The sequence below is a fragment of the Uloborus diversus genome, chromosome 3 (genome assembly GCF_026930045.1).
Source record: "Uloborus diversus isolate 005 chromosome 3, Udiv.v.3.1, whole genome shotgun sequence".
NCBI classification, from domain to species: Eukaryota; Metazoa; Arthropoda; class Arachnida; order Araneae; family Uloboridae; genus Uloborus; species Uloborus diversus.
The window spans coordinates 137,772,739-137,793,387 of record NC_072733.1 but is presented as its reverse complement, the minus strand read 5'-3'; the positions used below and the strand labels follow the sequence as shown (position 1 = coordinate 137,793,387).

The 20,649-nt window shown below is 33.1% G+C and overlaps 1 protein-coding gene across 1 annotated transcript; it reads left to right on the top strand.

Annotated features, from left to right (window-relative positions):
• The first annotated feature begins 418 nt into the window (after window positions 1–418).
• On the top strand, window positions 419–7,000 carry LOC129218961 (uncharacterized). Its single transcript, XM_054853281.1, has 3 exons — window positions 419–1,686; window positions 1,783–1,919; window positions 6,924–7,000. Exons 1-3 carry the CDS (start codon window positions 419–421, stop codon window positions 6,998–7,000), a joined length of 1,482 nt encoding a protein of 493 aa, XP_054709256.1.
• The last annotated feature ends 13,649 nt before the right edge of the window (window positions 7,001–20,649 follow it).

Here is a 20,649-nt window from a genome sequence, read left to right as displayed (position 1 = left end):
AAGGTTTGTAGTTCAAATGCCTTTTAAACAGGATCCGCGGTTATTAGGAGATTCGAAACAAATCGCCATAAAAAGGTTAAATTCTTTATGGAATCGATTGAACAAAAATCCAATGCTCGCAGATTTGTATTGTAAATTTATGACGGAGTACGAACGTTTAGGTCACATGGAAAGAGTAATGGAAACTAAAGACCCTACTCCATGTTATGATTTACCTCATCACGGTGTCTATAGGCCTGAGAAAAACTCAACAAAACTTAGAGTAGTGTTTAATGGCTCGCAGATAACTTCTACGGGGGAATCGTTAAATTCCTTGCAAATGAATGGCGGAGTTATCCAAGAAGATTTGTTTTCAATAATTTTAAGGTTCAGGACTCATCGCTATGCATTTACTGCAGATGTCCGAATGATGTACAGAATGATTAATGTGGATGAGAGTCAACGTGACTTGCAAAGAATTGTATGGAAAAATTCTAAAAGTGAAGAGGTCAAGACTTATAGGTTATGTACGGTAACATATGGTACAACAAGCGCACCATACCTCGCCATGAGATGTCTCAAGCAGTTAAATGTAGATGGGGAACAGCAGTATCCAAAAGCTTCAACCATTGTGAAGTCAGACTTCTATATGGACGATGTTCTGACCGGAGCGGCGGATTTAGAGACCGCGAAGGATCTTAAAGGGGAAATTATAGAACTGTTAGGAAGTTGTGGAATGCATCTTCACAAGTGGTGCGGCAATCATCCAGAGTTGATTGATAAATCATCAGATGCAGATTGCTACGATTTTGATAAGCTGGGTGACACGAAAACTTTAGGACTGTTATGGAAATCACAGAATGATGTTTTTGCTTTTAATTTATCCTGTGAAGATCAGCCTAAAGTTACGAAAAGAACTGTCTTATCTAAAATTGCGAGGATATTCGATCCATTGGGATTGCTTGGCCCCATAGTAACAAAAGCTAAAATTCTTCTTCAGCGCTTATGGAAGTTACAAGTAGACTGGGATGAATCTCTTCCTAAAAAAGAAACTGAAGAATGGCTTCGGTTTATTCATGCCCTGAAGAAAATTAGTAACGTTTACGTCGACAGATATGTTCTGACTGAAACTCCAGTTGTCAAGACAATTGTCGGCTTTTCCGATGATTCAGAATGTGCTTATGGAGCTTGCGTTTATATTGTTTCGTCCAATGCAAGAAACTCATCCTGCTCCAAATTACTCTGCAGCAAAAGCAGAGTTGCTCCAATTAAAACCATTACAGTTCCACGGCTGGAATTGTGTGCAGCAGTGCTATTAGCGAAGTTGGTGACAAAAGTGCTAAGAGTTCTCAACTTAATGGATAATTTGATTTACTTATACTCTGACAGTACTATAGTGCTAGCGTGGCTTCAAAGATCACCATGCGAGTTAAAAACTTTTGTTGCTTCACGAGTAGCTACAATTCAGAGATTGACAGATATCAATCACTGGTTTCACGTAAAATCGGAGGAGAATGCGGCTGATTTGGTATCGCGTGGTTTGGACCCCGAACAATTGATAGATAATGACTTTTGGTTTAACGGTCCACCTTTTCTAAAGCAGGACACTCCTAATTTTCCTTTCGATCATGAAAATGTGGAACTTGATGATGAATCTTATCTAAAAGAGATTAAATGTTTGACTGTTGAAAACCAACCTACTATAGTGTTAAAAAATGACTGTGATTTTTCTTTTGTAAATGAATTTTTAAAATTAAGTAATAATTATGACAAAATTCTTCGCATCCTTTGTTATGTTCGTAGGTTTATTCATAATTTAGAAAGTAAAGATAATAGATTAACTGGAGTTCTCACTTCAAAAGAAATATGTGATGCTGAAATTTTAGTTATTAAAGCAGCACAAGTATCTTTAAATGATAAGTGTAAAACAAAAAGGGCAGGTAAGTTATGTAATTTAAATCCATTTATTGATGAAAATGGTGTCCATAGAGTAGGTGGTCGGCTTGAAAAAGCATCTTTGCCTTTCAATCATAAATGTCCTATTCTTTTGCCAAAAAACTCTAAGTTAAGTGAAATTATATTTTACACCTATCATTTAAAATTATTGCATGCAGGTCCGCAAGCTTTATTAAATGTTGTTCGTACAAAATTTTGGCCTTTAGGAGGTAGAAATTTAGCTAGAAAATGTGTTCATTCCTGTGTTACTTGTTTTAAGTGTAAACCTATTTTAGCATCTCAAATTATGAGTAACTTACCTAGTGAAAGAGTAAATATTTCTTATGTCTTTAACTACACGGGTTTGGATCTATGCGGTCATTTCTACGTTAAGTTTAAAAATCAACGAAAGGGTATTCTGAATAAAGTTTACATTTGTGTATGTATATGTTTTGTAACCCGAGCAATTCATCTTGAATTGCTCTCAGATTTAACTACAGATGCCTTAATAGCAACTCTTAAAAGATTTTTTGCTAGACGCGGAAAGTGTTCCAAAATATTTACAGATAATGCGACTAATTTCGTTGGAGCCAATGCTCAGTTAAAAAAGTGGTATAGTATGATTAATTTTCCAGATGAAAAAATAGCTTCTTTCTTTAATTCTGAAGGTATTGATTGGTCGTACATCCCTCCTAAATCCCCCCATTTTGGTGGACTTTGGGAGGCTGGTGTAAAATCTGTTAAACACCATTTGAAACGGGTAATGTCAAATTTAAGACTCACTTATGAGGAATTTGAAACTGTAATTATTCAAATTGAAGGGGTTTTAAATTCGCGACCTCTTACTCCTTTGTCAAATGATGATGATGACTTTCAATGTTTAACCCCAGGTCACTTTTTAGTTGGTAGACCAATTTCTGCAATTGCAGAGCCTCAACTACTTGATATAAATGATAACAGGTTAAGCCGCTAGCAAAGAACCACTAAGGTAGTCCAAACACTTTGGAAAAAATGGAAAACGGACTATTTAAGCACACTTCAACAACGCTCAAAATGGATGTTTGCAAAGGATAATGTTAAATTGGGCTCTTTAGTTTTGATAAAGGAAGACAGTTTGCCATGTTGCAAGTGGTTAATTGGTAGGATTGTACAACTGCATAAGGGTTCCGATGATAAAGTTAGAGTTGTGAAGATTCGAACTGCAACAGGTGAACTTAAAAGATTGGTAAACAAGATTGCTCTTTTACCAATTGAAAATTGATTTGTGCTTAGTGTAATTTTGTATTAGTGCTATATTATTGTGTATTTTGTTATGGACTGGATGTGTTTTTTTTTCTTTTCATTGATTTCTTTATGAAGTTTTCTTTAATATAAATGATTAACGTTTTGAAAATTTTTGTAAAATTTATCAAGGCCGGCGGTATGTTTATGCAAATTAGCATAAAATGCTGTAACCGCCGCTACGCGGCCAAAGTTTATAACTGACGGCTAATTCAGTTCTGTTCTGTTCTGTTCTTTGAGAGTGTAATGTGTTTGTGTTGCAGCGCCAGAGTGTCGCTAATAAAGGTGTTTTTTTGCACAAGGTGTTAAGAGCTTTTTTGACTTAGAGCTATCGAAGTTGGTAAATTTGGCCAACACTGATCTTCTTTCACAGTATATACTCACCGATTTCCCAAAATTTTACTATGTTCAGGTGGATCCACTAACTCCCATACACCGCGATTATATATGGTTTGTATTTCCTGATCCATCGCGTTAATCCAATGTTTAGATTCCCTAGAATTAATGGCTTCTTTAAATTATAATGGAAGTTTAATTTCAGCAAGATCATAGGCGGATTTAGGACTGAGTTTCTGCGGGGGGGGGGGGGGGGGCAGGATTTTTTTTTTTTTGAGCAACATTTTTAATTGCCCTCCCCCACCCTCTCCTATATTTTTCTCTGTTTTCTGTGATGTATAAGGCCATTCTTTACTTTTTTATGTGTCGTTTTCATTACAGTGTGTAATCATGGTGTCCTTTTTGAATTGACCTTAAAAGAAAGGGGGCTGGTATTGAGAGAGTGACGCAGGGCTCTCTTTTAAGTGAGATATAGAATATCTCCAATTTTGGGGGTCCGGGGGTTACTCCCCCGGAGGAAATTATATAAAATGGATATAAAATTCTGCATCTTGAAGTCTTATAAAGGTTAATTGGAAACAATAGGCATTTTTTTTAAAAAAAGTTTTACGCTTTAAAAGTGCTTTGTGATGCAAGTTAATACTTGAAAAGAAATGGTGCACAGATTTAGAGAATAGGTATCAAGAGAGTAACATACTACCCATTTGAACAATTCTTAATTTATACACTTGAAAAGAAATAAAATTGAAGCACACTTTGCTTTAGGAGTTTCAAAGATTTGTCTAATTATTTTCAAGGTTTGGTTGGTTAGATTTGGTTTTTGGTTCAAGAGCCCTGGTAGGCTATACTGCACCAATTCTTTTCAGGGATTTTAGAACCTATCAATAATTTGCACTTTCCAGTCTCTGAAATTGAGTAGTAGATTATATTGTACAGTATTGTTCAAACTTTGTAAGAAATTATATGCTCCACTCTGTTACATTGCGTAACACTTGACAGGGATCCCAAGATTAATAACTTGGGATCTCTATAATTGAGTAATGGGGCTTTCCGCGATTGCCTCCTGCGCAGCTGCATGAGAGCGCCTGGGTTATATGGCTATAGACAGTCATGAAGGCATGACTGCAAAAAACCTCCTGACCGAATAGCGGGATAACTTTATGGCATATATTTTGACCGCTATTCGGGAAAAAGGGCAACTTGGCTGCCCATCATGTATATTGTGAGTAGAAAAATAAATTACAGTCGAACTTCCATATATCAAACTTCCACATATCAAAATTTTCTATATACCGAAATCCCAGCAAATTTCCATCTTCATTACATAGAAAATTTTTTTCTATATATCGAAAAAATCTCTATATATCGAAATATTTTCGAGATATTCGTAGATTTTTTTTTTCCACTTTAAACTGTTAGTCACATGAAAAATGAAGGTTAGATGAGAAAATTACGTTTACTAAAGGTTGCTACGGAACTCATAAAAAACCTGGGTTTGAGGGGTGTGTAGTTAGTCGTTGTTCCGTTCTGAAGTTCTTAAATTCCCTCAAGTTTATTTCAAATCTTAGCTGTAACCAGTAACACTGTAAAATCAGTTTCAAATTATCCCTTTTGTTTGTTGATTATCATTTCTAGTCTTCTTATCTTCAGTAAAAAACATTCAAGTTAAGTAGATTGATTTTTTACTTTTCTCTCGATCACATTGTAAAACGAAAATCCCCTAATGTTGCGATCAAGTTGAATTGCCGAAGAATATGAAGATGAATGGTTGGCGTAAAAATGTAATTTCTGTTAATTTTTTAATCATTAACTTTAATTTAATCCGATACTCGTATAAATTATAAAATGGGTTTCATTGACGAAAATTCGCTTTAATTTTAATGTTTTAGGATACTTTTATGATAAAATAAGATCGTTTCCATACATCGAAATTTCTGTATATCGAATTTTTTTCGGCAATTTGCTACTTCGATATATGGAGGTCCGACTGTAGTTTGTGTGTGTTGTGAACATGGTCTCTTCAATTCTCTCCCTGTCCAAAATTTGATTTATGGAAAATGTGACAAAGAAGAAGGGGCGAAAATCCTCTTCAAACTTTGTAAGAGACGGCCTTTTTATGTTTAAGAGAAAAAAAAAACTTTAATTTCTCCCCAGGTCAAAATTTGTGCTAGTACTAGCAACAAAAATATGCTAGTTTTTGCTATTTTGTGCTATGTCTGCTAGATTTTACTACTATGATATGCTTTATGCTAGCAAGCATCACAAGCTAGAGAGCTAACTAACACAATAATAGCTTGGCAAGCTATATACAAGCATCTTATGCTTATTAGCAGTTCCAGCTTGTTCAAAAGCATGTAGTGGTAGGTACCATCATAAGCTATTTTATGCTTTTTTATGCTAGCTAGCATGACTTGCTATGCAGCTAGCTTTCATAGTAATAGCATGTCAAGCTATGTACGAGCATCATATGCTAATTAGCTGGGCAAGCTTGTACGAGAGCATGTACTGCTAGGTACCTTGATAAGCTATTTTATGCTTTTTTATGCTAGCTAGCATGATTTGCTATGCAGCTAGCTTTCGTAGTAATAGCATGGCAAGCTATGTACAAGCATCATATGCTAATTAGCTGTACAAGCTTGTACGAGAGCATGAAGTGGTAGGTACCTTGATAAGCTATTTTATCCTTTTTTATGCTAGATAGCATGATTTGCTATGCAGCTAGCTTTCATAGTAATAGCATGTCAAGCTATGTACAAGCATCATATGCTAATTAGCTGGGCAAGCTTGTACGACAGCATGTACTGGTAGTTACCCTGATAAGCTATTTTATGCTAGCTAGCATGATTTGCTATGCAGCTAGCTTTCATAGTAATAGCATGGCAAGCTATGTACAAGCGTCATATGCTAATTTGCTGGGCAAGCTTGAACGAGAGCAAGTAGTGGTAGGTACCTTGATAAGCTATTTTATACCTTTTTATGCTAGCTAGCATGAGTTGCTATGCAGCTAGCTTACATAGTAATAGCATGGCAAGCTATGTACAAGCATCATATGCTAGTTAGCGGTGCAAGCTTGTTCGAAAGCATGTAAAGGTAGCAAACTTAATAAGCTATTTTATGCCTTTTTATGCTAGTTTACATAGAAATAGCATGGCAATCTATGTCGTAGCATCATATGCTAACTTGCTGTGCAAGCTTATTCGAGAGCATGTAGTGGTAGGTACCTTAATAAGCTTTTTTAAGCTAGCTACCATGAGTTGCTATGCAGCTAGCTTAACAAGTAATAGCATGGCAAGCTATGTACAAGTATCATATGCTAATTTGCTGTGCAAGCTTGTTCGAGAGCAAGTAGTGGTAGGTACCTTAATAAACTATTTTATGCTTTTTTATGCCAGCTAGCATGAGTTTATATGCTGCTAGCTTACATAATAATAGCATGGCAAGCTATGTACAAGCATCATATGCTAACTAGTTGTGCAAGCTTGTTCGAAAGCATGTAGAGGTTGCAACCTTAATAAGCTACTATATGCTTTTTTATGCTGGCAAACATGAATTGCTATGGAGCTAGCTTGTGCGGTAATAGCATGGCAAGCTAGATTCAAGCATCTCTGTGATTATTAGCTGTTCGATCTGATTCGAAAGCATGTAAAGGTAGAAACAAGCTATTATATGTTTTTTTTTATTTGCCAACTTAACAGGCTTAGTTGGCCAAAGTTTCTGCAAGCTTTGGGGGGAAAAACAGCATGACATGCAATTGTATCACTAAAAAATGCTCATTTACATCACAATGTTCTGTAGATCAAGGATAACCACAGAATCAGGCCCGGATCTTCATGCGCACAGGCCCTGTTATGCGGGGCCCTACACCCTAAAGGGAGCACAAAAGCAGGCCCGTTATTTAGGGGGTCAGGAGGGGCAATTGAGCCTCCTCCCCCCCCCCGACTTTGTGAAATCAATTTATATTTCCAAAATCTGCACATGGTTTGTTGTTTCTCGCTATAATATGCTGAGTATACCCTCCCCGCCCCCCTAGCAAAAATTTGAAATGACCCAGAAAGCAAGAAAGCGTGAAAGAAGGGCATATCTGACTTTTGGGCAATCAAGAGACAGGTATCAATTACCCCCCCCCCCTCTGCGCTGATTTTGGAAACCACCTAATTTGTATGTGTGTATTTTCCTGTTTTGCCCCATAAAAAGCATTGAGTATATACCCCCCCCCCCCCTCCCATTTGTAAAACTTTCAAATGACGGACCCAAAGCGGATCTCCTTTTATAATTTAAATTCTTTTACAATTTAAAGGGGGGGGGGGGGCATAATCGCGTGAAGGAACACACTTTTGCGCGGAAAGAACTTTTAATTGGAGAGTTCGCAGAAAGTACTTTAGGTGCAATAGTATTAACCTTGCGTTACCTTCATGATGGTACTAACCCAAATAAACAGAAAGAACTTTCCTTCTTTCTTCTTAAAATCAGCCACGAAGTTACTGCAACCGAATTCATGGATAGGTGTAGAAATTTATAGAAACCACATATTTATCTTTATTCTTCTTTTTTAAATTTCCCTCTTTTTGATTTTATATTAACTATTTTCTATTTGGAAGGGAGGGGCAGCAGCCACCCTATACCCTCTCTGGATACGCCCATGCCGAGTGATATTCAAAATGTATATAGAGTTTACGTAAAATATAAATAGTTCAATTCGGAAATTTCCTCCAGTATATTTAATTTATTAAACGTTATTATTATTATTATTTTTTTTTTCAATAACACGTTCATCACACAATGCGTTCGTAGTTAAAACTTGCCTTTTAATGTTCATTAACTAACTAAAGTTTCGCTATGCCACATAAATAAATATGAACTCTGTTTCTGAAAATCGTATGAACTTTGTAATAAAAAAGTTAGAAGATGACCACAAAATCTTCGAATTTTAGCGTCGGTTACCAAATTCAAATTTTTTTGACGCTGTGTCCCAAATTTTTGTATTAGTACGGAGGGAGTTGGAAATTGGCTCGTACAAGAAGCAGGGGAGGACCGCCCCGCCGGCCGATACGCCCTCCCGCCGATGCGCCTTTTTTGCCCTCACGTCTAAACACTTAAAAAAAATATTCAAATTTATTTTCTTTTTTGGAGCAACTTCCTTATTATTATTATTATTATTATTATTATTATTATTATTATTATTATAGCAAACAAACCGGTTTCGACTTCACTTAATTTTTTTTTCTTTAACCCCCTAATCCTGTGTACTAGCTTCTCCCCCCCCTTTTTTTTTTCCTTTTCTTTACACTTTTTTTTTTCGCTTTTTTTTTTTTTTGTGTCCTTTGGAGGCCCAGGTTGGCGCCCTCTTGTGGTTCTCAGTCCGCTCCTGAGAAGAAAATCTTATTGGTGTTATAAGATAACTCAAATTTTTGGTTAATGTCCAAAAATAGTCCATAAGTAATCATTGCTTGCATCATAATAAATTATAATGAACTGCTTGACTTATTTTAGTATTGTTATAAAATATTGTCCTTTGTCATTTAAGATTTTTTTTTTTAAACCAATAAAAAAATTGCAACTCGATGCAGTGCAAAGAACTGCTAAGGTAGCAGAAATGATCGCCCTATTTTTATACGAAAATGCTTAAGAAAAACTTATGAATAGTCAGGGGTGGCCAACCCCTTAAGGGCAAGACGCACCCCCCAGAAATATCACGAAGACCCCCCCAAAGCAAAAGCCCCCCCCCCTCATAAAACTTTCAATGGCGCAGTCTGCGGTTGAGTCCCTATTTTAAAACATGATGGGACTCAATCGTTTAAGAACGCTTGCTGTGACACCGGTGCCTGTTTTTTTAACTACGCAAAAATTACAAGGAATTGTCCCAATTGCCTTAACAAAAAACGAAGTTGAATACACACGCAATTATATTGAAGAAAATACACAATATGTCCCCAAAACTATTTAGAAGTATCCCCAAATCGTTCCTGAATTCTGGGACATGTCCCAAAACTGAGGTTCAAAAATACGCTCACCTTGACTAAAAAGGAAAAAGTAAATTAAATTGACACATATTTGAAAAATGAAACACTTAAATAATTCCAGAAAAGAAAGTTTAGGTTTGCACGTGGATGTTGAAAAAAAAAAAAAAAAAAAACTTGAGACTTTTCCGTTTTCCCGTCTCACTGATTAACTGTAACTTTCTTCTTTCACTGGCGCCACCAGCGCGCGGAGTAAGAGCGAGCACGTGGTCTCTCGTAGAGACTCTCTACGCTTTCCTGTGGAATTACGTTATTTAGGAGGTAAGTTTTATAATTTATTTTACTTACAGTTATTGCAATCTCTATCATAATTCTCGCAAAAATCTCTTCATTACGTTAGTTAGTTTACTAATGTGTGTGTGTTTTTTCCCACGGCCAATTAACATGATGGGGGAATATTCCATAAATGTGCGATGTGTTTTATTTTTTTAATTTAGTCTTATATCGTGCGCTATTTAATTTAATTTTTCTGTGCGTACTGCAACGATATGTTCTAATTTTTATTCCTCATTCCAAGTATTTCTTTTTACGAAAGTAACTTTTCGATATAAACATGTAGGAAATAAAAAGTTTAACTTTATCTGCTTGTGTCATTTATTATTACCCTAGATAACGATCCATAATTCGTAACCATTTATTCATAGCATGAGAAAGATCGAATGATACCATCTAAAAAACCCTTAAAACCAGCCAGTCGTGTAGTTCCTCAAAATGTAGTTTTGGATACATACAAGGGTTTTGAATAGGACAGTAAAAACCTTGCCAACCCTGCTTTCATTTGCAAACATGCATAAGCAAAATCGAAATTTGGTTACTATTATCAAAAAAAAAAATAATTAAAATAAACTCATGCATACAAATTGAGATTTTAGTCAAGAATTCTACTTCTGTGTATTTAAGTAGATTAAAATCAACTGCATAAATAAGTTGAATGTTCACATTGAATAAATGTTTAATATAAAATATAGTTTTAGACACTTTCGGACACTAGGGTTTTGGACAGGACGGTAAAACCAGGGTTTTTACCATAGTGTCCAAAACCTTGCCAACCCTGGTTACAAGTGTTTATCTACTAGTTTATTTCTGTTTATTATGATCTATAGTCTAACCTCTGAAAAACAAAAACAACAAAAAAAAAAATTGTTTTTTGTTTTAATTTATTTTATGTTTTAATTTATAAGAATGTCAAAATAATTCTACTTCCTTAAAATTATCTCTTGTTACAATCATTTTTATTCAATAAATTATGAATATATATTGTTACAAATTCTGTAAATAGTAATTATTGTAGGAACGTAACCTGTAAATAGTTTCCCGTAATGAATATACAACCCCTTTTTCATTCGGCTAAAGTATACGACCCCTATTTTCTTTCTTTTCATTGATAACGGTCTACGCATTTCTCGAAGCAGAAAGAATGTTGTAGAAAATTCTTGGATGTTTATAAAAGCCGTTAGCGATGGATAAACGGAGAGTTTCGATTCAGATTTCGAACGGAGAGCATTTTGCTCTGTTTATATCGAGGCATTTCGGTGTGTTGTTTTCGTATTTGGAAGTAAATACGTGTGTAAACGTTGAGTTTACGGTGTTGTGTGAAGTGTGATAATTGCTTAATTGCTGATGAATAATTTAGCAGTTGTTGAAGATCTTTCCTGTACATAGTGTAAATAAATTTCCTGTGTTTTTATCAAGAACTGTGTTTTCATTTCAAGAAAGTGGAAGTCTCGCCGGATCCGTTACAATATATAATAACCAGAGTTATAACAAACACTCATAGTAGATAATCAGTTCTTGGGGGGAAGGGGGACTGTTATTTTAAACATTTTTGACTCGATTTTTAACAATTTTATAACAAATTTTAGTCTTGGTATCCATGTCATAATTACTTATTTTGCCTTGTGAAATATCAGAATAACATTTATTATCAATTAATTTATTTCAATTTCCTTGTTTTATGTGAATGGCTCGAGTGACCACAGATGCTGCACAGCACGAGATAAGACAAGTCAACAAACTTCTCTCAGGTCAGTTTAAAATTCTGTATGTAAACTTTAATTCAAGAAAGAATTGTTCAGTTGAAGGGGGAGAAGATATTTAAAAAGAAAAACAAATTATTTTGAATTAAATTTGCCTTTTTTTGAGTTGGACATTATACTTGACTGTTCTGAATTCTATTTCACAAAATATATTTTATCAATAGATTATTTTTTAGTGAGAGGTAACACTTTAAATTGAAGTAGATAAATTCAAGCCGCCTGTTGTCTACTTAAACTTCTATCTCCAGGTCCTGATTTTTTAGAAATTTTTATTACTGTGTCATAATATCTTTAGTTGGGCATTTTTGTTGCTGATTCAACTTACAGCGAAGAAAAAAAAAAAGAAATATTAAAAAATAGAAAAAAAAATAATTCGAATTTTGACATCATAAATTCAAATTATGTTTTTCGCAATCACGAGTGTATGTAGACGTGTGTTTGTGTGTAGGCATGTGGTGTAGGGGGTATGTGTGTTTGTGTCTGTGTGCTGATATAAGTGTGTATGTGTGCGTGTGTGTAGTGTATGTATGCGCGTGTGTTCAGGACATGGATGCAACCTGGAGATGGCTTTCCCTATAGGAGCAGCATCGTGAGGAGCCGGTCGACGGTGATGGTGCGGGGGGGGGGGGGGGTAAAATGATAGGAATTCAAAACAGTCAAGTGAGAACAATAAGTAATCGTGATTGCTCAAAAAAATTTCTATTTTTAATCTCATCTTTTGAAAATGGGTATATGGTTAGGCTTATCATTCCAGCAAGTTGTTTTAAAAGATTCAGTATATTTTCCTTGAAATGAATATTAATTCATTTGTGGTTAATTTAAAATGATTTAAACAGAAAAGTATGCAATGTCATGACTTTATGAAATAAACTTCGCTCCATCATAACAAATAATAAGAACCCAGCGGTATACTTATTCTAGAGCTTGTGTGCACCTGCGCACAAAATAACAATTTCTTCGGAATATGCTGGGCCCAGCTTGTTGCTGGTCTTCACATTTGTATTTGATTGCAATCAGATGCTACCAATTTCTCTAATGTACCTTTAAATTCTCAGAACTCATCCTCGTTTCAATCCAAAAAATATACGTCACAAAGCACCATTTTGTCACCTTATAAAGATTTGAAAAGTGCAATATTGTCTGTAATTGCTTCAGATTTGACAACTACCTGCATGAGTTATTTAAAACAACTTAAATGTATGCTAGCAAATACAGGAAATATTGACAAAGATGTTTTAGAAAGGCTAAGAGTTGAAATTGAAAAAAATAATGAATTAAAAAACAAGAAAATAAAAATAGTGGGAAAAGAAAGATTCCATTCAGAGGAAGTATCTGGAATAGAAACTGCTAAAAATATGCTTATGAAGCAAAGTTTAACCACAGGTGCCTGGGTATAAATATTACGCCTAGAGGAAACAAGCAAGAAAGAATTTATCGGCAAATATATGGCTGTTGAGGGCAGGGCCAGATTTGGAAGTGTGGGGACAACGAAGCAGTTTAAGCCCCTAATCAGGGTTCGAAAAGATCATCATAGTTTCGGAAATATCTGATACTTTGATATATATATATTTATATTTTTATATGTATATATATATATCTGATATTTTTGGCCCTTGAAAGTTAGGATGTTTTGTAAAACCTTTATTGCGGGGTCCCCGGGGCGGTAGCTCTGCCTGCCCTCCCCTAGTTGAGGGAAATATCATCAGATGAAATATTTTTTAGAAATCAGAGATGGGAGATTTTTTTTATTTTTCCTGATATAGACAACATGGGTTTCATTGAAAAACATCAAATAATAAAAAAAAATTAATGAGCCAGAATATAACTATAGAGGCCATTACTTTTTTTTAAGAATGACAAGTATGGATATCATGCATTGAAAGAAACCTTATTAATATTTTGTCAAATTTACTGTTAGCACTATTTTTTTAAAATTAAATAGTTAAATTTTGTTAACTGACTCTTAAGTCTATATTCACACTGCAATGAACAAATAGTATGCGTTTTTATCGCTTCTTAGACTTTATAATACCCATTTTACCCCCACAGGCTACCCATTTTCACCTGCATGGGGTAAAATGGGTATAGAAAACATATAGTCATAGACACTCCTCTGCCAAAAAATAAATTTTATCAAATTATGTATGAAAATCATTTAATTCTACTCATAACATATGTAATGTATACATAACACACACACACACAAAAAAAAAAATTTTGACAAAAATATTTAAGTCAAAATCCAAAAGTAGGCCATGGGTTTACCCATTTTACCCCACCTGACCCTACTAACCGAATATTCGGTTCCAACACAATTCAATATTTTTCAACCAAACAACAACCATTTAAATATTCGACAATTCGTAAACGAACATGTTTTTTTATACACGAAAGTTACTATCGAAAAAATCACAATACAACATTTTTACTTATTAATTTTAAATAAAGTAAGTTTAATGTAAAAAATAACGTATGTATGTTAAATTTTAAAATCTTATGACACATTACATTAGCCTTACTAACTGCTTTAAAAACTATTGCACACTAGCCAGAAAAAAAAATCATCATGTTAAGTTGTAGTTATAAATATGCAAAATCAATTTATTGCTGAACTTTTTATATAGAATACACAGCTAAGAAAAAGAAAGGAGAACACTTGGTTGGCAGTTATAGACTAAAAACCACCTGTCTGTCCAAAACCCAACTCTGAATAACACTTTATCAGTTACCAAAAAGATTGACAGATCAGAAAATTACTTGAAAGAAATGTAATTTATTGATATTTTAAGCAACTTGGATTTGTACTTGTAAGGAAACAGCATGACATAACATATTATCGTGATTAACAGTTACCAAATTGTATATCAGGAAAGAAAGTAATTATCCATTTATGCGGATGCAGATAAACATAAACCAAATTAGCCATTTACAGTATTAATTTATTTTTTCTTTTGAAATGATTAGTAATAATTATATTTATTGTAGATTAATTTACATTACCCAAAATGGATTAATATTTTCAATTTTGAATTGCTGTAAAATGTAAGCAAAAAAAATTTCAACAAGTATTTGGTATTTATTCTACAGAATATGGTATTCAGTGCAATTATATTTTTTGTGATACAATATTTCGTGTTGAGGTTTTACAATCTGATTTGCTCGATTACTCTCGATATTATAACAATCTATTAAATTTTATCCACTATACAAATTAGAGTGAAATTTTGTATTTCAGTAGATTTTATCTTAATTATAGTTGTGTAGATTGTAAAAATTGAATACATCTTTTTTATTTTTTAATTCTTTATTTCCTTTTGTTTTTGAGTTTGTTACCTTTGAATCGTATTCCCAGTCATTTGATTATTATTTTCTTATTCATATTAGTGTTCTGCACATGTCAGTGAAGTGCTGTTATCTTTTTTTCTTTAGCAATATTTGAATTTGATGCTATTTGTCTTAATCAGTGTATTTTAATCTAAAACAATGTGTCTCTTAAGAGTCAGCATGTCAAATACAGTTGAACTTGTTTAATAAGGTTAAGTTTAGCTATTTAAATTAAAAATTTCATTATAATACATACATTAAATTGAAAGCAGTGATGTTACCATCAATTTTTCTGAGGGTAAACTCCCGGTAATCCACTATACACAGTATGTATATGCGATCATATGCATAATTTGAAAATTTTTGAAGCTTGAGGGCATATGGAGTATAACCCTATGGAAACACCACTGATTGAAAGTCTTGGCTCAGATGAACAAAAATTTGACTTCTTTACAGAAAGTGTTCATGATTAAATACTGTAATTTCCTTTTTAAGAAATAATACAACATTTTGTTAGGTAGTAAAAGCGTCATTGTATATTGAGAAAAAAATTAAAGGCCCGTCCATTTGTTTACCTGTGGGCATTTCAATTTACTGAAAGATAAATCTTCAAATTATATAAATTGCAACTTATTCAGCGATTATCCATTATCACCTTCCTTTTTCAAATGTATGTACAACTTTCTGAATGTACGACTAATTAGATTACAATAGGTATTAGTAGTAATATTTTTAAAAGCATTTCTTTATTTTTCACAGTTATCACTCATTCATGGTTCTTACGAATAACGGCTAATTTGAACAAAATCCTGGGTTTTTTACTTCCTTTTACAAAAAAGGAAGTATTGTATTCGCGAAAAAATTTTCACTCAAAAATCGCCCTTAATTTCCATTTTGCTCACCCCCAAATGAATGTTGAGTTTTTTTTTCGATTCGACCACATGCGGAAAAGTGCCTAAGAATGTATAGACACGCGAAATATCCATTTTGACCATCACCGAGGTAATTACAACGACTTTTCTCGTGACGTCTGTATGTATGTGCGTATGTGCGTATGTATCTCGCATAACTCAAAAATGGTATGTCCTAGAAAGTTGAAATTTGGTACATAGACTCGTAGTGGGGTCTAGTTGTGCACCTCCCCTTTTGGTTGCTTTCGGATGTTCCTAAGGGGGTCTTTTGCACCTTTTTGGGGGGAAATTATTGTTAATATCAATGCAAACTTAAGTGGTGTTATAATTTGGTAAACACTTGGTGACGTATCGCCAAGCTTTTGGTCGCCAAGTTTTTTCGCCAACTTGGCGACGATTTTTTTGTTATAATATTCTAAGATATTATTGGAATTTTTTGTGATGCATGTAAATTAAATATTTGATAATGACTTTAAATGATAGTTTTAAAATATATTGTCACTTTGAATTATTGTAAAATAATTTCTTGAAATTAAGTAGTTTATTATTATTTTTTTTGTTTTGTTTTTACAAGTATTTTATGTGCAATAGATAAATATATTTATAAAAATGAAATTGAGTAAAGAGTACCTAGAATAATTTTTCAAAAAATAAGCAAATTTATGCTATAAGTAAAACCAGCAGTGTCCCTTCGAAGAAAGATAATCCTATTCATTTTTTAAGAAAACAAAATTACTTAAATCAAACGGATAGTCAAAACGATTTTTACTTCCTTTTACAAAAAAGGAAGTATTGTATTTGCGAAAAATTTTTCACTCAAAAATCGGCCTTAATTTCCATTTTTCTCACCCCCGAATTAATGTTGAGTTTTTTTTTCGATCCGATCACACGTGGATATATGCCAAGGAACGTACAGACACCCAAAATATCCATTTTGACGACCCCCGAGTTAATTACAACGAATTTTCTCATGACGTCCGTATGTACGTATGCATGTGCGTGCGTGTGTGTGTGTGTGTGTATGCATCTCGCATAACTCAAAAACGGTACGTCCTAGAAAATTGAAATTTAATACGTAGACTCCTAGTGGGGTGTAGTTGTGCACCTTCCCTTTTGGTTGCATTCGGATGTTCCTAAGGGGGTGTTTTGCCCCTTTTTTGGGGGAAATCATTGTTAATTTCGATGTAAACTCAAGTGGTGTTATAATTTGTCGCACACTTGGCGATATATCACCAGTCTTTTCATCGCCAAATTTTATCACCAACTTGGCGACAAATTTGGCAATTTTTTTAAATTTTAAATTTGGTCTCAATTTGGCTAATGTTGGTGATATTTAGAGAGTAAACAATTGAATCACATTGAATTTGCCAATAATGGGGAAATGACATTAAATTGAAGTAAAAGGAAGTCATGTGATGCACACATCAGCTCGTTATATTTTGCATTTGAGTTCAACTCTCAACATGATGGTAGTTCAATTTTACTGTTATATCACTTCAATAATATAACAAGCCAAGTGTACTGAATTATTGTACTAAAAAACTCTTTGGTGATATAAAGTGCCTTCTTGGAATACTTATTTACCTTTTGATTAATGGAAATTTGGAATAATTATCATATTAAATTAATCTTACAATTTACCACAAAAAGCATCTTATCTCCTTTCTCAAAGCAGCAGCTGATGCGATAGAAATCTCGGTTTCGAAGGTTTTAGACAACATTAGATGGTTCATAATTTTAACAAAGTACTGAAATATTTGGCTTTCTATTTAAATTTTGTACTCATAAGTTAAATTTTAAACAGGGAAAATTCAGGGAACTTTAAAAATTTCCATTAAAATTGGAAATTTTGCTATTCCAATAGAAATTCCCAATTTTAGAAATTTAAGTTGCTAAACGCAATGTCTAAATATATTAACTACAAAATAAATAAATAATGAAAATGAAATAAAAAATTAATCACATTTTTTTATACCTAAGTAAATATTAAAATGTCTATCATAAGAACAATAGGTTACATTATGTTTTTATTGACATATAGCTTGAATTGTACAAAATTAATTCAAAGAGATTGAGATACGTTGCTTATTCTGTTCAGTTTAACTTTTTCCTTTTAAGATGTAACCAATACATGGTTTAAAGTTTTTTTTTTAATAAAAAGCTCAGCCTAAATGTCAGTTACCATGCTGCTATTTCAAATATGATAAATTTTTCTTTACTTATTCTTAATTTTTTTTTTCCCCACTGTAATGAAGCTATCAGCAAATAAATGTTAATATTAGTGTTCTTTCATTTTAAAACTGCATATTTATATAGGGAAACACTTGGAATATCCCTCCCCCCCCCATGGACTTGAGTGGTAACCGTGTTAATGAAGCAGAGAACACTTCGTCGCAATTCCCCCCCCCCCCCCCAATATTTATGAAGCATGGAAGTACATTGCTTGTACATGCAGTAAACAATAGGCGTCATGATTTTTCTAATTGTGTAATGATTATTAATAAGGGCTGTAACAAATACTTTTTTGAGATATTTATTGTAATTTTGCAAATTTATTTCTGTTAAAAATAGCCAAATGTTGTTAGGTACAAAACATGTTCTTTGGGGGGGGGGGGGGCTGAAAGGAAATAAACTTTCAGAAAGTTAAGTTGTTTCATCCCCTCTCCATCCACTCATCCCTTTATAATTATACTTCAAGGCACTTGAATTAATTATTTGTTTTCATATGTTTCTTTTATCTATCTAGGATTGGCAAAAGGTGCAGAAAAGTTAAGTGGTGTAACTTCTGGCTCTTCATGATTATGAGTTTTATTTTTCCTGTTCTAATATATATTTTCTGTATTACTTGTTTCGGAAATAAATGTTTCTTCTTATAAATTGGTGTGTATATTTTTTAGTCATTTTTTTTAGATTGAGTTCAACTTGCTGAATAAAATACCATATGTGTATAACAAGACCGACACTAATTGATTTACTGATAAGTAGATACTGATATGTTGTTAAACGATTTTTTTTCAGGCTTAATGCAGCATTTTTGTAAGGTAAAATTTCTACAGGTCATCTTAGAACAAAAGAAACACTAAACAATGCAAATTATTACTAAATGATTTACATTAAATGTGCATTGTGAAATCCTGAAATAGAGGATGGATTTGATAACTTAGTGTTTGTGATAAGAATATTTATAAGTTATTTATTAAGCTCCAATATAATAAAAGAATACATGAAGGTTGAAATTTAAAAAAATTTGTTAAGTTACTATTTAAGCGTTAATTACTTTTTACATGAACCTTTTTATTATTTTTTAAATATATATATTTTTAATTGCTGTAATGCAGCATTATTAGTTTCATTATTGATATTTTAATGAATATACAAGAAAGATGTTTCATACATAAAAATAATCTTAACAAAAAGGGGAGGAAGTGTTATACAACTCTGCCTTTTTTATGGGGATGCTACTCACTAAGCTTCAAGATAATGATCTGAGAATACAGTGAAACGGTATTATATGTATGTTACAAAGTCATATACACATAGCAGTAATAAAGAACCAGGAGTAGTTTAAAAGAACAAAAAAAAAAAAAATGATTAACATTTTCATTTATTCTTCAAAACTAGAATTTCAAAAGTAAATACTGACATTTTTGGTATGACTTTTTTTTAAAAAAGAAAACCAATTAATTTTTGGGGGAATTTCAAACAAGGATATTTTACAGTTCAACAAATTATGAATTGTTTAATAATCGAAGCAAATTAACTTCCAGCCTTCTGGAGCTAAAAACGTAAGCAAGCATTAAATGAAAAAGAGGCATGTTTTTATTTTCAGGAAGATTATTGTAGAATTTTCAATAAGAAAAGAAATGTACACATTTAAAAGTTTTTCAAAAACTAATTTTTAACTTTTAATGTTGACGATATGAAAAAGCCGACAATGAGAAGTATAATGTGGGGAAATTTTAAATAAATATAAATAAAGTTATCTTACCAGCAGCCAACAAAAAAATAACATTTTTAAAAAAGTTCTCAAACATAATCAAAAACAATACAAGAAAAGGATGGTAGAAAAGCCTAAACTAAAAGCACAGATTTTAAAAATCATGCAGGCATCGCAGCGTTCCTATATTCCTATATTTTCCTATATTTCTGAAAAAGTTCCTATAATTCCTATATTTTCAGTTTCCGATTCCTTTTTTTTTTTCTTTTCCCCTCGACTTTTGGCTACCGCCTTTTCCGCGATCCACGTGCAGCCGCCATTTTATCTTTCCTACTGTGCAGGGCTCCCAAATGGTTCGCTTTTCCCGCCAAAGTCCGTGTGTTATGGTAAAGTCCGCTTTAGACTTTTAACATTATGGTCTGATTAGTTCGCTTTTATATTGTTTTTACTTAAATATCATATTTTAAAAGTTTTTCATTTCGTTAAAAGTTACTGTTCTCCCAAGCACGCCGCCGCAGCGCGTGTTAAACAAAGTTCGTACGCCCATGAAAAACCTTGAAAAGTTCTTGGGGGGAAAAAAAGGTCACACACACACATTTTCTAGTGTTTGAAAACCTTGAAAAAGTATAAAAAGTTTCTTTATTGCTTGAATTTATTTATTGTTTGGATTGTGCTTGTAATTCTTTTAAAAATATTTCATTAGTGCAATTTTCTGAACATATATATTCGATATGATTTATCGCGAAAAATTGCTTTCGTGTTTGAAGTTTCAATCCTTTTGCATCTTGTTAATATTTTGATTCTTTTTACAATCCAAAGTGATTTTGACATGTGCTTACCTTAGCTTGTTTTTCGTTTAATTTCAATAATTAATGAAGGAATTATTTTGGAAA